Source organism: Micropterus dolomieu, linkage group LG19, assembly GCF_021292245.1.
Source record: "Micropterus dolomieu isolate WLL.071019.BEF.003 ecotype Adirondacks linkage group LG19, ASM2129224v1, whole genome shotgun sequence".
Taxonomy (NCBI): domain Eukaryota; kingdom Metazoa; phylum Chordata; class Actinopteri; order Centrarchiformes; family Centrarchidae; genus Micropterus; species Micropterus dolomieu.
Window position 1 is genome coordinate 13,511,371 of NC_060168.1, and position 14,878 is coordinate 13,526,248.

Consider the following 14,878-nt stretch of genomic DNA (forward strand, 5'->3'; position numbering starts at 1 on the left):
GGAGGCAGGGTGGGGGACCAGGGGAACAAAGCCGGTAGTCTCACTCACGGTAGAACACATATTCAGTGTAGCTGGTCCAGATCTTGTCGTCCGTCTGCTCATGGGCAAAGGCGCAGGTTCCTGTGGAATTACAGGCCACCATGTGGAAGCCTGCATCAGCCAGCTTGTCAAAAGCCTGCTCCAGAAAGGTGAACTTGAGATAGTAGCGGGATGTGTAGCGCTCAGGGGGGCGGTCGGGGTCACGGCTCTCGTTCAGCGTCTCCCCAAACACCTCTTTGGCCAAAGAGGTCTTCCCACACACCATGATCCTTGCCACCCTGCGGAATTTAGCATCGGTGTGGCTGTCACGGCCAAGGGTGTATGAGCCTCTGTAGCCGATAGTGATGAACCCAGAGCGTTTGCCATCCATGGCACCGGGCACCAGGCTGGCACAGGCAGCGGCAGCAGCACCCAGGGAGCTGAGATTACGGGCCGTGTCAAACCCAGGTGAGGAGTCCTCTGGGTCACTCTGACATCCCTCATCGCCAAGTGAGTTCTGCTTGCTGATTTTGGGTGCTAGTAGTTTGACAAGCTCGGGGAGGTTGAAGAACTCAGCCTCCCTCTGCAGACGCCCACGCTCAGGGAAGTGGTCTGGAAGAACCAGCTGCTGGTCCCGCATGTAGTCCAGGATGTATCGGAACAGGAAGCCGTCACGGTCCACAAAGAAGCGACCCTTGGTGTCCCTGGCCAATCCTTTGGCTGACTTCCGACTGAACATCTCCCACAGCAGGGACTCAGGCACACTTGTGAGAGTAGAATAGCGGGTTATGTACACCTGGCCACCAACATTGAGCTCTATAATCTCTGGGAAGGGTACCTCCTCCCCAGACATGCCACTATCTGGTAAAGCCATGGCTTACTCCTGCCTCAAAGGTGCACTTCGATGCAGCTTGAAAAACTCTCTTGGTTAGAGAGAAAGTTGAAATTACAGGACTTGGAAAAATGATTTTTCCGTGAAACCTTTCACAGAGGTTGCTGAGGCCTGTTGCCTTTGAAAGATTGCAGGTCCTGCTGAGCTGGATCGCCTGTGGTCACGGAGCGGCTAAACACACAATTGGTGCGCGCAATAAAAGCTGGCCGCCACTCTCGCATCAAAGCCGGCAGAAACAAAACAGTCACACATACACACCCTCTATTCTAACTACAGATTTTCCCCATAATTACTAAAACATAGCGCGATGTATTTCAGGCAGCGTTGCATGAAAACGTTCTGTCCACGTCCTTTTACGCGCAAATAGATCCTGAGATTGAATCTCTGCTTTTGACACCAGTTATCTGAGCAGGAAATGCACGAGTTGCACAACTGTCCACAACGACTTAGCTTGCTCTAATGTTGGCCGGTTGTCAAAGCGCAAACAGGATCAGGTGGCCCAACTTCAATTAAACAATCCATAGTTGGTGAAATCAGTGGGTGTCCCGCAGACGTACATCCACGAGACAAGGAGGACGATACCGGTGTGGTGAGAGACGAGGTAGATGTCTGAAAATGTCTCGGTCTTTTCCATCACTTGCGGTTCAAATCAGCGGTCAGCTGTTACGTCCCACAGCTCCTCTGTCAGTGTAAGGACTGTAACTCTGCTGCATCGTAACGGAGGATTCAGCATTAATCACCCCGGTTAGCCACGCCCACCCGCGGTGACGCACCTCTGCTGTGATCCAGGTCAACACTGTCTGCCCCGCGAGAGCGCTGTCGATGGGCAGCTCCTTTACTGTATCTGCTCAAAGGGTGCATGGGTAAATACATTTTCCCTGAAAGTTTTATTGAAGAAGATGCACCACATGAATACACAAGAGCAGCATTTGTGGGAGTTTTTCCCTCTATTTATTTTATTCATGGGCTACGCTTCATAAATACCTAGGTTTCATAAAAACCTGTGGTCCCAACGCATTGTTTTTGTCAGTGTGCTCACCTGATTACATAAATAGTGAACTAAGAACAAAATAATAATACCGACCAAGTCTCATTAAAATCCAGCCACTGACTTAGAAATGGGTATGCATTTAATTTTGATGCATTTATTTTTGGAAACAATCTCGGTGATCAGTGCAGTCAGTGTCTCTTAGAAGGATGGGACAACAGTGACACCTAGTGAATACTCGAGGGGAAATGTTTTTCTCCCAAAGGACATCACTAACTACTTAGTTAAGAGTTATTTAAGTATTAGTATTCTAGGTTAGTTAGTGTTCTAGTTACTCCCGAACTCAAAATATGTATTGTTACTTCACTTGGATATTTGACCTTCGCATTCATCTGAAGAAGGGCATAGTTTCTCTGTGCTCCCCTTTAAATCTGACTTTAACATCTGAAGGGGAGACCAGGGATGGTTGTAAAAACTTTGACATTTCTGTCTGCATCTAGGAACTTTTTAAGGCAGTGCATTCAAAATGCGACAGAAACTAGCTACATGTGTCTACTATTAAATGGTTTTACCTCTGCAACACAGACCAAAAAAATGCATGTATTAGTCATGTACTAGTAAAATGTTACAATTCACCCCATAGTCTGGTTTAGTTGTAACATACCCTTAGGTGAAATATAACATTAATAAGGAATATGAGAAAACATGATATGAAACCTTTTTATTCAGCACTTAAATGTTTAAATAAAATTTTTGTTGCTGTCAGTCATAGTAGTGAATATAAGACACTTATTTGGATACACCTCAAGAGTGCAGGCCCACAGTGAAGCCTATAGGTCTTAGCCTAACATTTTTAACATAATAATAAAACACTTGTCTGACACACACACACACACACACACACACACACACACACACACACACACACACACACACACACACACACACACACACAGCATTTAGCAATGCTAAATCAAAAATAAATGAAGTTTAAAAAATCTGTCTTACCTCAAAATTATTTTTTTCCTTCGAAAATTGTCTGTGCCTGCCACAGGATGCTAATTTTCCCATGTGGAATAAGGACTAAACTAAGCATGGGTGAATCAGGTGATTCGTAACTTGTTCCTGATTGGAGAAATTCAATGTGTTACAACTGACCGGTGTTATAACCATCTCCGCTCTTCACCTACATTCAAGCATGATTTTGTGACATCACAAGTGGCTTGAAAGACAGTCACGGTCCAGGATGCTACTTACACAGGTGTGATGTGGAAACTCGAAGCCTCCAGTAGTGCTTCAGTGAAGTAGGAGACACCAGCAGTTTTTAAACTCCTGAAATGAAGAATTCAGAGATTTAAGATTTTCTAACTAGTTGATTGAATTTCTCCATATCAGATACAAAAGATTACTCAAAGCAAGAGTATTTTTACGCTATATGTATTTTTAGGCTATAAACATGTCTGTAGGGGGGGGGTCTAAGTATTCTAATAATGGAAACATTCAGCTATATTTTAACTCCCACACCCAACTTTCAGTTAACATTTATAAGCACTATATGAACAAATAAATAGTTTATAACAATAGTTGTACGCAGATATAAGCGCATTTTCTTTCCAACAACTATAATTCCTCTTGTGGGCACCTGGTTGACGACAACATAGTAAATGAAGACGCAATAATATAAAAGATGTCTTCAAAGAAAACGTTAGAATAGCTTTTTCCAGAGCTTTCAACCGTATCACACAGTCTTCATCAGAGGATGATTTTGGCATCTTGTTTATTTCATATTTATAAATGTTTATATATGCAGTTTGTCAAAACAATCACAATTCAAGATCCACTTAGTAGCTTTTGGAAATACCTTTTCAGATTGAGGTACATTAAATGAATTGCACCAATATGGAAGCATGGGTGAGTCACAGAGACCTGTGTAGTCAACAGGCTGCCTGCTATGTATGCCTTGTGTTTCTCTCTTTTCCTCTCTCGCCATGTGTGGTCCACACACAGTCCTTTCTCTGACAAATCAGCAGGCCAATTTTGCCTGTCTCTAAGCATTTTGGCACTGATTTCCCTGAGGGCCTCGCAGTCTCCAGCTGGCTTGCAGCACTAGAGCCTTGCTGTCGGAAATCTGGATTGGACCGCTCTGGTTATGGTCCACCACGGGATCCGGAGGTAATATGGCAGCGCTGTCTGCCAATGAGGCGAGTTGATGACACAGTCCCAGCTGCATTTGCCGTTCCCTTCACTGAAATATGCAAAAGCAATATGCTGTCTAACACCAGAATCCTGCGCAGTCCAAACCAAAATATCCACAAATAATATGCTCTGATGCAAAACCATACTGATGTATTTTGGGATTATTGTCAAATATAAACACATGCCAGTGATTGAACATAATTAAATTACTGAAATGTGTGTGAATGATCACCTTTTCACTCACTGACTCTAAAATCCTTGCACAGCACCATGTGACCCTGGGTTTTTACTGGCAATTTCATCATTCTAATCAAATCCAAACCATAGCCCATTGATCCTCAGAAATATGGGCAAAGTGATACATAAAATAAATGAGTTTGGCCTTCTGCAACAGCTGGATTATCTGTATATGTCTGTCAATTCTCATCACAGTGATGGCCTTCAGAGGCTGTGTGTGTGTGTGTGTGTGCGCGCGCACGCTGATTCAAAATAGGCAGAGAAGAGACTTCCATCCCGTGGGAGAGAGATAGTTATTCAGCATACTCACACAGGAAATCGGAAAATGTCCTTAACAGCTACTACTGTTGCAAAATCTGCATGTATTCAGAGAAAAACAACCAGACATGCTACTATTGCTGAATTCTTGGGCCATGCAGTGAGAAAGACGGGTTACTTAGGGAGGGTTTTATGGATACGTCTGCATATTGATCTCTGCACTTTCAGCGGTTTCTGCTGACAGCTGCACCAGTAAGTGATTTATGAGATATTCTGTGGGATCAACCAAAATGAACATGCCGCTGCACTTATTTTCTCAGGTGTTTGCGGTGCCCACGCGAACCCACCGGCTCAGCCTCATTTCCTCCAGTGAGACATCGTGCATCTTTCAAGACAGACATGGAAGTGAAAGAAGACACACTGCACCACATCTCAAGACAAGAGTCTCACTGAGACGATGTCACAGAAGAGGGTTTCCACCTGTCCCCTGGACATTATTCAATTCAAGTTTTTATTAAAAATCATGGACAGCCTGGGTACCTAATTGCTCTTAATCATCAATAGCTCACTGTCATCTGGTTGTGTTCCGGATTATTTTAAATGTGCTTGTGTTCCTAAAAAAACCCGGCCTTGATCCCTCTAATCTTGAACACTATCGCCCAATCTCAAAACTGCCCTTCATTTCTAAGCAGCTACTTGATGTAATGAACAAAAATTCCAATCTGGTTTCCGCCCACACCATAGCACAGAGACTGCTCTTCAAAAGTTACCAATAACCTGGTATTGAAAGCTGACGTGTTAAATTCTGGTGCTGTTAGACTGCTTTTGACATAATTGACCATGGTATCTTGTTAGATGGACTGAGGTGCATGGAACAGGAAGTTCTGTGTGTCTGTAACTTTAAATCTGCCTTTTCTCCTGTTGATTACGGTGTGCCCCAAGGATCAATCTTCGGACCTATTTTGTTTTCCATCTACATGCTCTCCCTGGGTGACATGATCCGCCGATACGGTATTCCCTTCCATTGCTATGCGGAGAATACTCCGTTGTACCTCCTGGTGAAGCCTACTGACCTCAGTGTGCTGCGTTCCCTCCAGGCCTGCCTGGCTGACATAAAAGACTGGATGTCAATAAACTTTCTACAACTTAATACCAACAAACATCCTGGTCATACCAACAGAAATCCTCGTAATTGGACCCCAGCACATTACTAAACATATTATCACTTGTCTACACACTTTACGCCTGTTGCCAGAAATCTTTGTGTCCTTTTTGATAGTAGGCTAATCTTTGCTTCGAACAACACATCGCTAAGGTTGTCAAGTCATGCTTCTATCACCGTAGAAATAATGTTAATATAAAACCCATCTTAAATGCCAGAGATGCAGAAACGGTTATATGGGTAATTTTAAACTCTTTAAATTGGCTACCTGTCTGTTTTAGGATTGATTTTAAGTTCTTATTGATTACTTCTAAAGCTCTTAATGGCCTGGCACCAGAATACAGCCTTGACCTTTAACCCCTTACGATCCTGTGTGCAGCCTGAGATCCTCTAGCAGGGGTCTTCTGTGCATCCCTGAGTTCAGGCTGAAAACACGTGGAGATAGAGCCTTTGCGGTAAGGGCCCCAAGGCTGTGGAATGACCTGATGACATCAGGATGTCGGAGTCAGTGTCTTGTTTTTTACGGGAAGTATTTCTGATTTCTGATTCTTTTAAGTCTGAAAAATTATTTATTCCGGAAAGTGTTTTCTGATTCTGATATTTTTTTGAATTTCATGTTAATTTGTGCATGTTGTGTCATATTTTATTGGTGTCTTTTTAACTGTTATGATTTTAATGTTTTTATCTTTCTGTGAAAGCATTTGATAAGTGCTCTACAAATAAAGTTTATTATTATTATTATACCTAAGAGTCAAATGCCCCACGGGTCTCTGTGCTGAGGAAAAAGATGCAGTTGTTCATTCAAGTGAGGGTCAACGGCAGTCACTCTGACAGATGTACAACACAATAATCAAATTAAAGTGGACATTCAACCAGGAAGGACACCGCTTCTCGGCAGCCTACACACACCCGTATTATCACCGGAAAGTTTTTAATTGAATCAGTTTATTCCACCTTCTTCCTGACTTAGTCTCTTTTTCTGTGGTTACGCCCAAATCTTCAATCAACCTGTTTGTTTCCTCTTTCCTCAAGGCCACTCCCAAACCAATCCCATCCTCTCTATGAAATGTATATAGCCTATTTATAAAGCGATTGTGACAAATGTGGTTTCCGCAGTCATCACTAGGCCTCTCTCATATGGATCTTTCCTGTCTTGTTGAAGACATAGATGGCTGTAAAGGGCCCTAACAAGCCATGTTATCAGTTTCAACTTAGGGAAAGTTTTCAGAATCTGCTTGTTAACGCTGCTGGCTTGCATCATATCAATTGGGGAAAAACCCCAGCATGCACATACTGAGTTAAACTCAAAGTGGAAGGCTTTAGTGCCTCTGGGTTTCAAGTCTGGAGGTTTAAGATTATTGTATCAATTTCACTCTGCCAACTGTCGTGGAAGACTACTGGGATAATGCTCGCAAGACTAGGCAGTACAGCTCAGCCTCCTCACACATTAAATCCTACATCTATACACAGGTGTGTTCAACAATGAGCTGGGGATCAAGAGAAATTTTGAATTCCCTTTTACGAACCAATAAATGGATTTTTGTCCACTGGAACTGCAACGTTTGCAGTTACTGAGGCTTATAGGCACATTTCATCACTTCCTAATGGTTAAGTTGTACAATCTCAACAAATGTTGAAATTGTGCTCTAAGGATCACTGTGTGGGCTGCTACAACTATAACACATTAGAGGTTTTACAAAAATAAACATATGCTGAAAGCAAGTTGTGGACAGAGCATATTTCAAGTTCCCAAACAGGATCACAGAGTGATGGGTGCTTCGATTTTATCTGCCCTTAACAATTTCACTGATGTACAGAGGTGGTAAGGAGCACGGAAGTCACTCAGGGTAGAAATAAGTCCAAACTACAATCCTGCATCACATCCTCCATGAATCAGGCTGACCTATAAACCTACATGGAACAAGGCTCTATGGAACATGTCAGTCTGTACTCTGTCAGTTCCTGTAAATTTAAGGGCCAATCTGTGATAAAAATGTAAAACCACTGCTGGCTTCAACAAAACACAGATTTGCTGTAACCACCCTCTATAATTATGCATGTGCATACCTCTGCATTAAATGGTGATAAAATTCCTGACTTTAAGATATAAGGGGCATCAAGGGGATTTCCTTTTTTGAAGGACAGAAAGGACAAAAAGCGTAAAAAGATAATCGTTTATTTTGGTTCTTTCCCACCAGTAGTTTATCCACAATCAGACTGAAAGAAATTATAGACTAAAGGTACACGAAATGCAGGGATTTTTAATATATACCACAATTAATTTCATGGAGACAGCATATGTGCATACTTTAAAGACTAATGCCAATATGATGACCACTGACTTCAAGGGAATAATCCCATGTTTGGGATTGGGTTGGGGTATTTGGGACTGTAGGATGAGGGTCTGGGAAACTTGTTAGTGAGCACAAACAAAACACAAAACCCAATCACTTATCCATAGAACAAAACAATAAATGGTTTCACCCACCACTTTCAATGACAATTCAGTTTAGATGGGAGTAAATTCGTGCCCACTTGCTAGCGATAACACTCAAAACAATCTTTACCATTACCAACTCACAAAGCTCTGTAATTGTTTATTATCTAGGATTTTACATATATATTTATATATATGTGTGTGTATATATATATATACACATATACATACATACACATACACACACACACACATATATGTATAATACACACACGTGTGTACACACACGTAATTAAAAAACAAAAAAGTTAAAGTGCTTTCTACTGACTCAAACACACAATCTCTGAGAGAATGGTATTGATACAGCATGTTTGAGAGTTAAAAATCACTTATTTTCTGATTAGCTGTGTTCATCAGTGCTTAAGGGATAAAAACCAACAGATGTAAGGCATGATTGCAATCAAACGGTTAGCTGAGAGCACATCTGTCATAGGTAACATCATACAAATGCAACTTACAGTGGCAGTCAGACATAACTTCAGGGGTAGTCCAATGTGAAAGCCAACAATCTGACAAGTTCAGAAAATGATACACCTGTTACTTATCGGCACCATCAGAGCAGATTTGTCAGAAATGTGTTACGTACGCTAAAGGGATATTCTACTAATATACCAACGGCACCATTTCTCCTCATTGCTAAACACTGCGGAACATTTCTGACTCAACTTTTAAGACATATTTAACAGAATACAGCCTATATTATACATGATTGATTTAATGGAACTCCAAGTGTTCAGGCTTGGGAGGAAAATCCAAAAGGATGGAAGTTCAACGGTTAGATTTATTGAGATATTTTTAAGGTGCGTAATGTGTATCAACATCATTCAAAACCATTTATGAACTCATGAATGGCCATGCCCCTGGAAGACCAGATGGCATTGAAAACAAATGTCAGGGTAAAAGCTGGTTAACAAGGAAAAGAGATACTAGTTGGTACTATGGAGTCAAACTTCTCCTGTACTCTTTCCGCATCATCTGAAGAACTGGCATGACGTTCACAAAGCACCACTTTCTGTTTTACAGGACACAGTCATCATCTTGCAGCATTTCAGCTGAGTGGGTATAAAAATATAGACATTTGAGACCCTGAATATATGTTCATATGTGATTTTCTGCAACAAAACAAAACACAATGTACAGCTGTCCCACTCAGTGTACACACTGTCGTTTTCTTCACTTTGTCCCCATCTAAAATGTGTTCTTGCATTACCCTTAAGGGAGGAGGTTTACACCCATTACGACACAGAACGGCAATTATAATGTTGTCGTCTTCATCAACAGCCTACATCTGTAATTTCTTTGTTAATACACTAAAATTACCTCTGGGTGTGTGAGACAGATTTACTTGGGAAAGAGGAGTGTGTCTGTGTGCGTGAGGACATTACATCAACATGTCTTTGTGATGCCTGGCTATGTGCTGGCTCTTTTCCGAAGGCCTCCTAAAACCCTTGGTGCAGTAGTCGCAGCGGTGGGGGTAGTCCTTGGTGTGAATGGAAATGACGTGGCGTTTGAAGCCAGAAGCGTCCGTACTGTTATATTCACAATACTGGCACTGGTAAACTTTTCTACCGCTGTGTGTCTTCATGTGCTTCTTTAGCTCGGCGGGCTGCCGGAAGCCTCGCCGGCAGCGCTTGCACTTAAAGGGGAGGTCCTTCGTATGCAAGGACAGGATATGGCGACTCAAGGTGAAGGTGTCGGGAGCGTTGAAGTTACAATGCCGGCACTGGTGCACCTTGTTGCCCTTGTGTGTCTCCGCGTGTTTCTTCAACTCAGAGGGCCTATGAAAGCCTTTCTCACATACGTCACACTGATGCGGGAAGTCCTTGGTGTGAACAGAGATAATGTGTCGTTTCAGGTCACTGGAGTTGGTGCTCTTGTGCTCACAGTGTGGACACTGGTGGGTCTTGTGGCCTTGCACCATCTCTATATGACGCTGGAGTTCCCGTGCGTCAGCGTAGGCTTGCGGACAGTGGCTGCACTTGAAAGGCAGATCTGCGCCGTGCTTGCTCTTGATGTGAGTCTTTAGGTTGGACTGATCTGCACAACGAAACTCGCAGTGCGGGCAGTGGTAGGGCTTCTCGCCTGTGTGGGTCCGCATGTGTTTCTTCAGCTCTGATGGGTGGCGGAAGCCTTTGGCGCACTCGACACACACATGCGCAAAGTTCTTACTGTGCACAGCCAGCAGGTGACGGTTGAGCAGGCCCTGTTCAGCTGTCTCATAATCGCAGTACTTGCAGTGATGCAGTTTGGGCTCCCGGTCCTTGACAATGAGCTTGTCAGAGCCCAGGGGACTGGACTCGTGGTAGCGCCGTGCGTACTCCGTGTATTCTGGAGAGCGCTCGTTGTGGTTCAGCAGCTTGTGACTCTCCAAGTGGTTGTGGAAACTGATCTTCTTGTTGGTGGTAAAGTCGCAGTCTGTGCACTGGTACTTCTTCTTAAGCAGGTGGTCCGGGTGGTTTTTCATGTGGCATTTGAGGAAGCCTCGTGAGCGGAACTTCTTTCCACATATGTGGCAGGGGTAGACAGTCAAAGGCAAGCCATCTGGTCCAATTATAACAGCTGGAAGAAATGGTTGACAAATATTGAAATACTGTTAACATCCTTGACCTTTTCAAATCATACAAATGTGTTGTTCTGACACAACAAAAGTACCAAATGCCAATCTCATCATCTAATCGTCCTGGAATTGTATGCTGCTCATACCAGTCTGACACTGCCGAATCTCTCCTTTCTTCTTTTTCTTTGCTTTGGGTTTGAGGGTACGGTTGGCACCCAGCCCCTCTCGGATTTGCAGAAATGGCGCAGACGCTCCATTCTTCACCTGATCAATGGTATTACCTGCACAGACAGTTTAGATTTCATTATGAATAGATTGAAAAACACTTTTGTAACACATTATAAAATAGGTTCTTTTAAAAACAAAGCTGGTGTCATGTTACATGTTATACATGCAAGTTGTGACATTTGTTGTACAAACTGCCCAGACACAGGCAAAAACATCCTTTCAGGGTCAAAGACTTCAAAATGACACCTTCTACTTATTTACAGCCAAACAACCAGTTATTTATTTAGTTTTTACAAGATTATGTTTCACAGAGGTACTTACTGATGTCATCGTCATCATCATCATCATCACTGTCATCCTCATCATCCTCTTCTTCTTTTGGATGGTTCTTGACTGCCATGTAGACCATCTTGTCACGGCCAACTCCTAGTCTGCCTGATGATGCGGCTTCCAGGTCAGGGTGGCCATTCTGGTAATCATCCTCTGTTATTACCTCCGTTCCACCTAGAAGGGGGAAATTACAATTAAATCAAAGCCATGACGTATATTCAATTTATGAATCTACAAGTAAATAATTAAATTATTGAAATGATGAACTGATTATTCTTATAGTCACTTACCTAAATCATCATCTGCTTCAGCTTTGAAGATGTAGACTTTGATGACCTCAGCGCCGTCCTCCTCTTTACATTCTTTGTCTTCCATTACCTCAGTGCTGATCTCAAGGGGAGTGTCTCCTATGTCCAGCTTCTCTCCCACCTCATCCACTAAAGTAACACAAATAGCCTTAGTTATCAAAACATCTGCAATAATAAAACATGGCATTGCATAATAACAGTGTTTCATTAATATAAGTTATGTTATTATATGGAAAGCTGTCTTACAAGAGATCATGAGGTAATCCTCAGAGCTGCTTCTTGCGTCATCATCCTCATCGGTCTGCAGGGGAACAGCCTCAGTTGGCAGCTGTTCGTGGATGATGGTCTCAGAGTTGGCCTCTGTCACCATCAAGCCTTCTGACACAAGCTGGTGGTCCAGAGTGTTACCCTGGTGCTCAGACAGTAACTCTGCCACAAACACCTGGTCTGTCATGTCATCATGGTGGTGGTCTGAGTCCTGGATGAGGTCTGAGGTCAGGACATGGTGATGATGGGGGTCCAGTGCTTCCTCTATCGCAACCTCTGAGCCCAGAATATTCTCAGGCATGATTACACTGTGTTCTGAGGTCACCATGTCTTCACTTGTCATTTCATGGGCCTCCACCCCTTGAGAGTGCAGACTTTCCACATCTACCTCCAGACCTTCAACAACCTCAGCTTCTAAACCCTCCACTTCCACCTCCTCCTCAAGGCTCTCAACCACGTGAGCTTCCAGGTCCTCAACATCTACCTCAGTTTCCAGACCCTCCACAACTTGTGCCTCGAGACCCTCCACTTCCACCTCACCCTCTAGGGCTTCCACGACCTGAGCCTCCAGCTCTACTACCTGTGTCTGTAGCCCTTCAACCACTTCCGCTTCCAAGCCCTCTACATCGGCATGTAAGCTCTCCACCACCTCGGTCTCCAGTCCTTCAACCACCTCTGTCTCCAGGCCGTGAACCACCTGAGTCTCTAGGCCTTCCACCTCGAGCTCATGCTCCAGGAGGATGCCCTCATCCGTCATCACATCAGAAAGAAGCATACCCTCGGGCACAGACACCACAATGTGCTCCCCATCAATGTGAGCCAGACCCCCCATGCCTGCAACTGTAAACACAAAATGTAGAGAGGGGTTCATAACAAAGAGTTTCAAACTACAAGGTTTTTTGCTCATTTGAGCTACAGCAAAGATGTCACAGCATCTTGTCGCATGTTTGTAAAGGTGTATCACCTTCTTGTTGCTGGTATGCAGTGAAAATGTCAGAATGACCATGTAATGTTACAGAGACTTTTTTTATTTAGGCTATTTAATGAAGCTAAATGGCATTTACACGGTCAACTTTTTATTTTTATTTGTGTGGCTAATATGTCTTGGATTACATGTTGAAATTAAGTATCATTTACAATAATGGTTATCACCTTGTCCTACTTGACCACCTACCAAAGTCTTGCATGATCATAGCGTGGGGCATCTTCAGCTCCTGAGTGTGTAGCTCCAACACCCCTCCTCCTTGATCCATGTCTTCACTCAGAAAAAGACTGAAAATCACAGTGTACCCTGTGTTAGCGCTTTACTTTCACTTTGTCATGAGCATGACTAAAAATTTAAGTGAACAACTGATACTGCCACACTGGCTAGTATTCAATACATACCTTCACATTTGAAGACAAACCCTTAGAATAAAACCAATAAGATATTTGATGTGCTTCGTTCCATCAAGGTAATCAATCCCTCTGACAAAGACAAAAACAATTGGTACTCATAAGCATTCTGCTGATAATAGAAGATAAGTAATAAGTTAACTAATCATAGTCTAAGTGTTGTAAAAATATTCAAAAACAACATTTTTACATGGGTTCAGATTTAGGGCACTGCTGCTGCCACTTACTGGCCTCTGTATGAGTATAATACACATGGCAGAAGGGGGGTATTGTTGACCATTGGCTCCATCCATTGCCTATTTAGAGTACTACAGGCAGCTTCAACCTGAGGACATACAGCTATTACACCTGGAGCTGGTTGAGCCTGATGGCTGGAGACCAGCTGAGACAAAGGGATGTCTCGCTCAGTGTACAGGAGGACGAGCCGCGGCTTAAAATCGACCTAGGAAGATGAGTCCTGCTTGTTTTTGTGGGATGAAATGCATTGTCGTCACATGACGGTTCAAAATAAGCAATATATGCAATGGTCTGTAGTGACGTTATAGGTCCATGGTTTTCACGGATTAACACTGTGCTGCCACGGCTATCATTTTTAAAAGTATTATACTCTGGAGTCTTTGCAGAAAACTACACATGCTCAGAGTTTATGGCCGCCAATGAAAGTACTGCAGACGTTATGCAATGCATACTAGGGCGGCTACCGCCCTCCACCCACCGGAGCTAACTAGCAAGCAGGCTAGGGCTGTTCCTCCGAGCGCCATTTTGTTATAGCATAATGGCTAATTCAAGGAACGCAACAACAGACGTTATCTGACCTTTAGATTATCAATTCCACACGACGGTACAATATTAAAACAGTCATTAGCATAAGCAACAAACCAGTATGCCTCACAAGACAACTTGTTTGCATGTCGCTCTAATCTGAGCGACGACGGCCGTCCGTTCTGCTAGCTAGCTTGCTAAGCTAGGTGAAGCAGCTTGTGCCGCATTATCTTCCATGTTGTTTTTTTGAAAAGGCTGAAAGAGGCCCGCTACGGCCGACTGGGCCCTTGCGTCCTATTCCATATGCCTTTCTAACCGATTCAAAATAATTTTACCTGATAACGTCGTCTTCTGACTCTATCGGTGTTTCTCCCCCCTCTCACTTTTGTCTGTTATTGTTTTGGTTTATTTTTGACGGTAAGCTAAGTGCGGCCTGCAGTTTTGGATCCCCGGGCACCCTTTGCTAGGCCTCGGCCAATCAGCTTGCTTCCTGACAAGCGGAGGGAGGGCGGGGGGCAGACAATGCGTGGCCTCGTTTACCGCTGATCTCTTACTATTTGCGTCATGCATAAGAGAGCAGAGTTACATTAACACAGACATTCTCTTAGTGGGAACACATTTAGGACCGGATCCGAGACACAAAATTCAAACGTTATTACACTAAGAAATAAAATTTTTAATGTGGTTGCGTACTGTGCTTCTCCGACTTTGTATGCGCAGATGAGGCCTGTAGGCCATTTTGTCACAAGGGGTGGGTATCGTCGAGCACTCATTTGTGAAGCG

General features: G+C 43.3%; 3 protein-coding genes across 4 annotated transcripts in view; all 3 read right to left on the reverse strand.

Moving 5' to 3' along the window:
• Positions 1-3,231, reverse strand: part of LOC123958046 (formin-like protein 20) — a 16,514-nt gene extending 13,283 nt beyond the window's left edge. Inside the window, exon 1 of the transcript XR_006821987.1 lies at positions 3,156-3,231. The gene's annotated coding sequence lies outside the window, so the exon portion shown is untranslated. The remainder of the gene's footprint in view (positions 1-3,155) is intronic.
• On the reverse strand, positions 7-1,613 carry LOC123958045 (BTB/POZ domain-containing protein KCTD12-like). Its single transcript, XM_046031219.1, has one exon. The coding sequence runs from the start codon at positions 890-892 to the stop codon at positions 41-43; it is 852 nt and encodes a 283-aa protein (XP_045887175.1). The 5' UTR covers positions 893-1,613; the 3' UTR covers positions 7-40.
• A 4,680-nt stretch (positions 3,232-7,911) lies between the features above and the next one.
• znf711 (zinc finger protein 711) lies at positions 7,912-14,592 on the reverse strand. 2 transcript variants are annotated; one of them, XM_046030958.1, is made up of 9 exons: positions 14,431-14,592; positions 13,561-13,658; positions 13,325-13,405; positions 13,113-13,210; positions 11,918-12,778; positions 11,654-11,800; positions 11,355-11,537; positions 10,952-11,086; positions 7,912-10,807 (listed from the first exon to the last, which is right to left on the reverse strand). In XM_046030958.1, exons 4-9 carry the CDS (start codon positions 13,189-13,191, stop codon positions 9,630-9,632), a joined length of 2,583 nt encoding a protein of 860 aa, XP_045886914.1. In that variant the 5' UTR covers positions 13,192-13,210; positions 13,325-13,405; positions 13,561-13,658; positions 14,431-14,592; the 3' UTR covers positions 7,912-9,629. The 2 variants fall into 2 exon arrangements, with proteins under 2 accessions (XP_045886914.1, XP_045886913.1); XM_046030957.1 differs by lacking the exon at positions 13,561-13,658.
• Positions 14,593-14,878: the final 286 nt, after the last annotated feature.

Coding starts and splice junctions, on each gene's coding strand:
- LOC123958045 (XM_046031219.1), bottom strand. CDS start 892: ATGGCTTTACCAGATAGTGGCATGTCTGGGGAGGAGGTACCCTTCCCA.
- znf711 (XM_046030957.1), bottom strand. CDS start 13,191: ATGGATCAAGGAGGAGGGGTGTTGGAGCTACACACTCAGGAGCTGAAG. Junction 12,779..13,112: donor TATGATCATGCAAGACTTTG/GTAGGTGGTCAA, acceptor TTGTGTTTACAG/TTGCAGGCATGGGGGGTCTG. Junction 11,801..11,917: donor GGATTACCTCATGATCTCTT/GTAAGACAGCTT, acceptor GTGTTACTTTAG/TGGATGAGGTGGGAGAGAAG.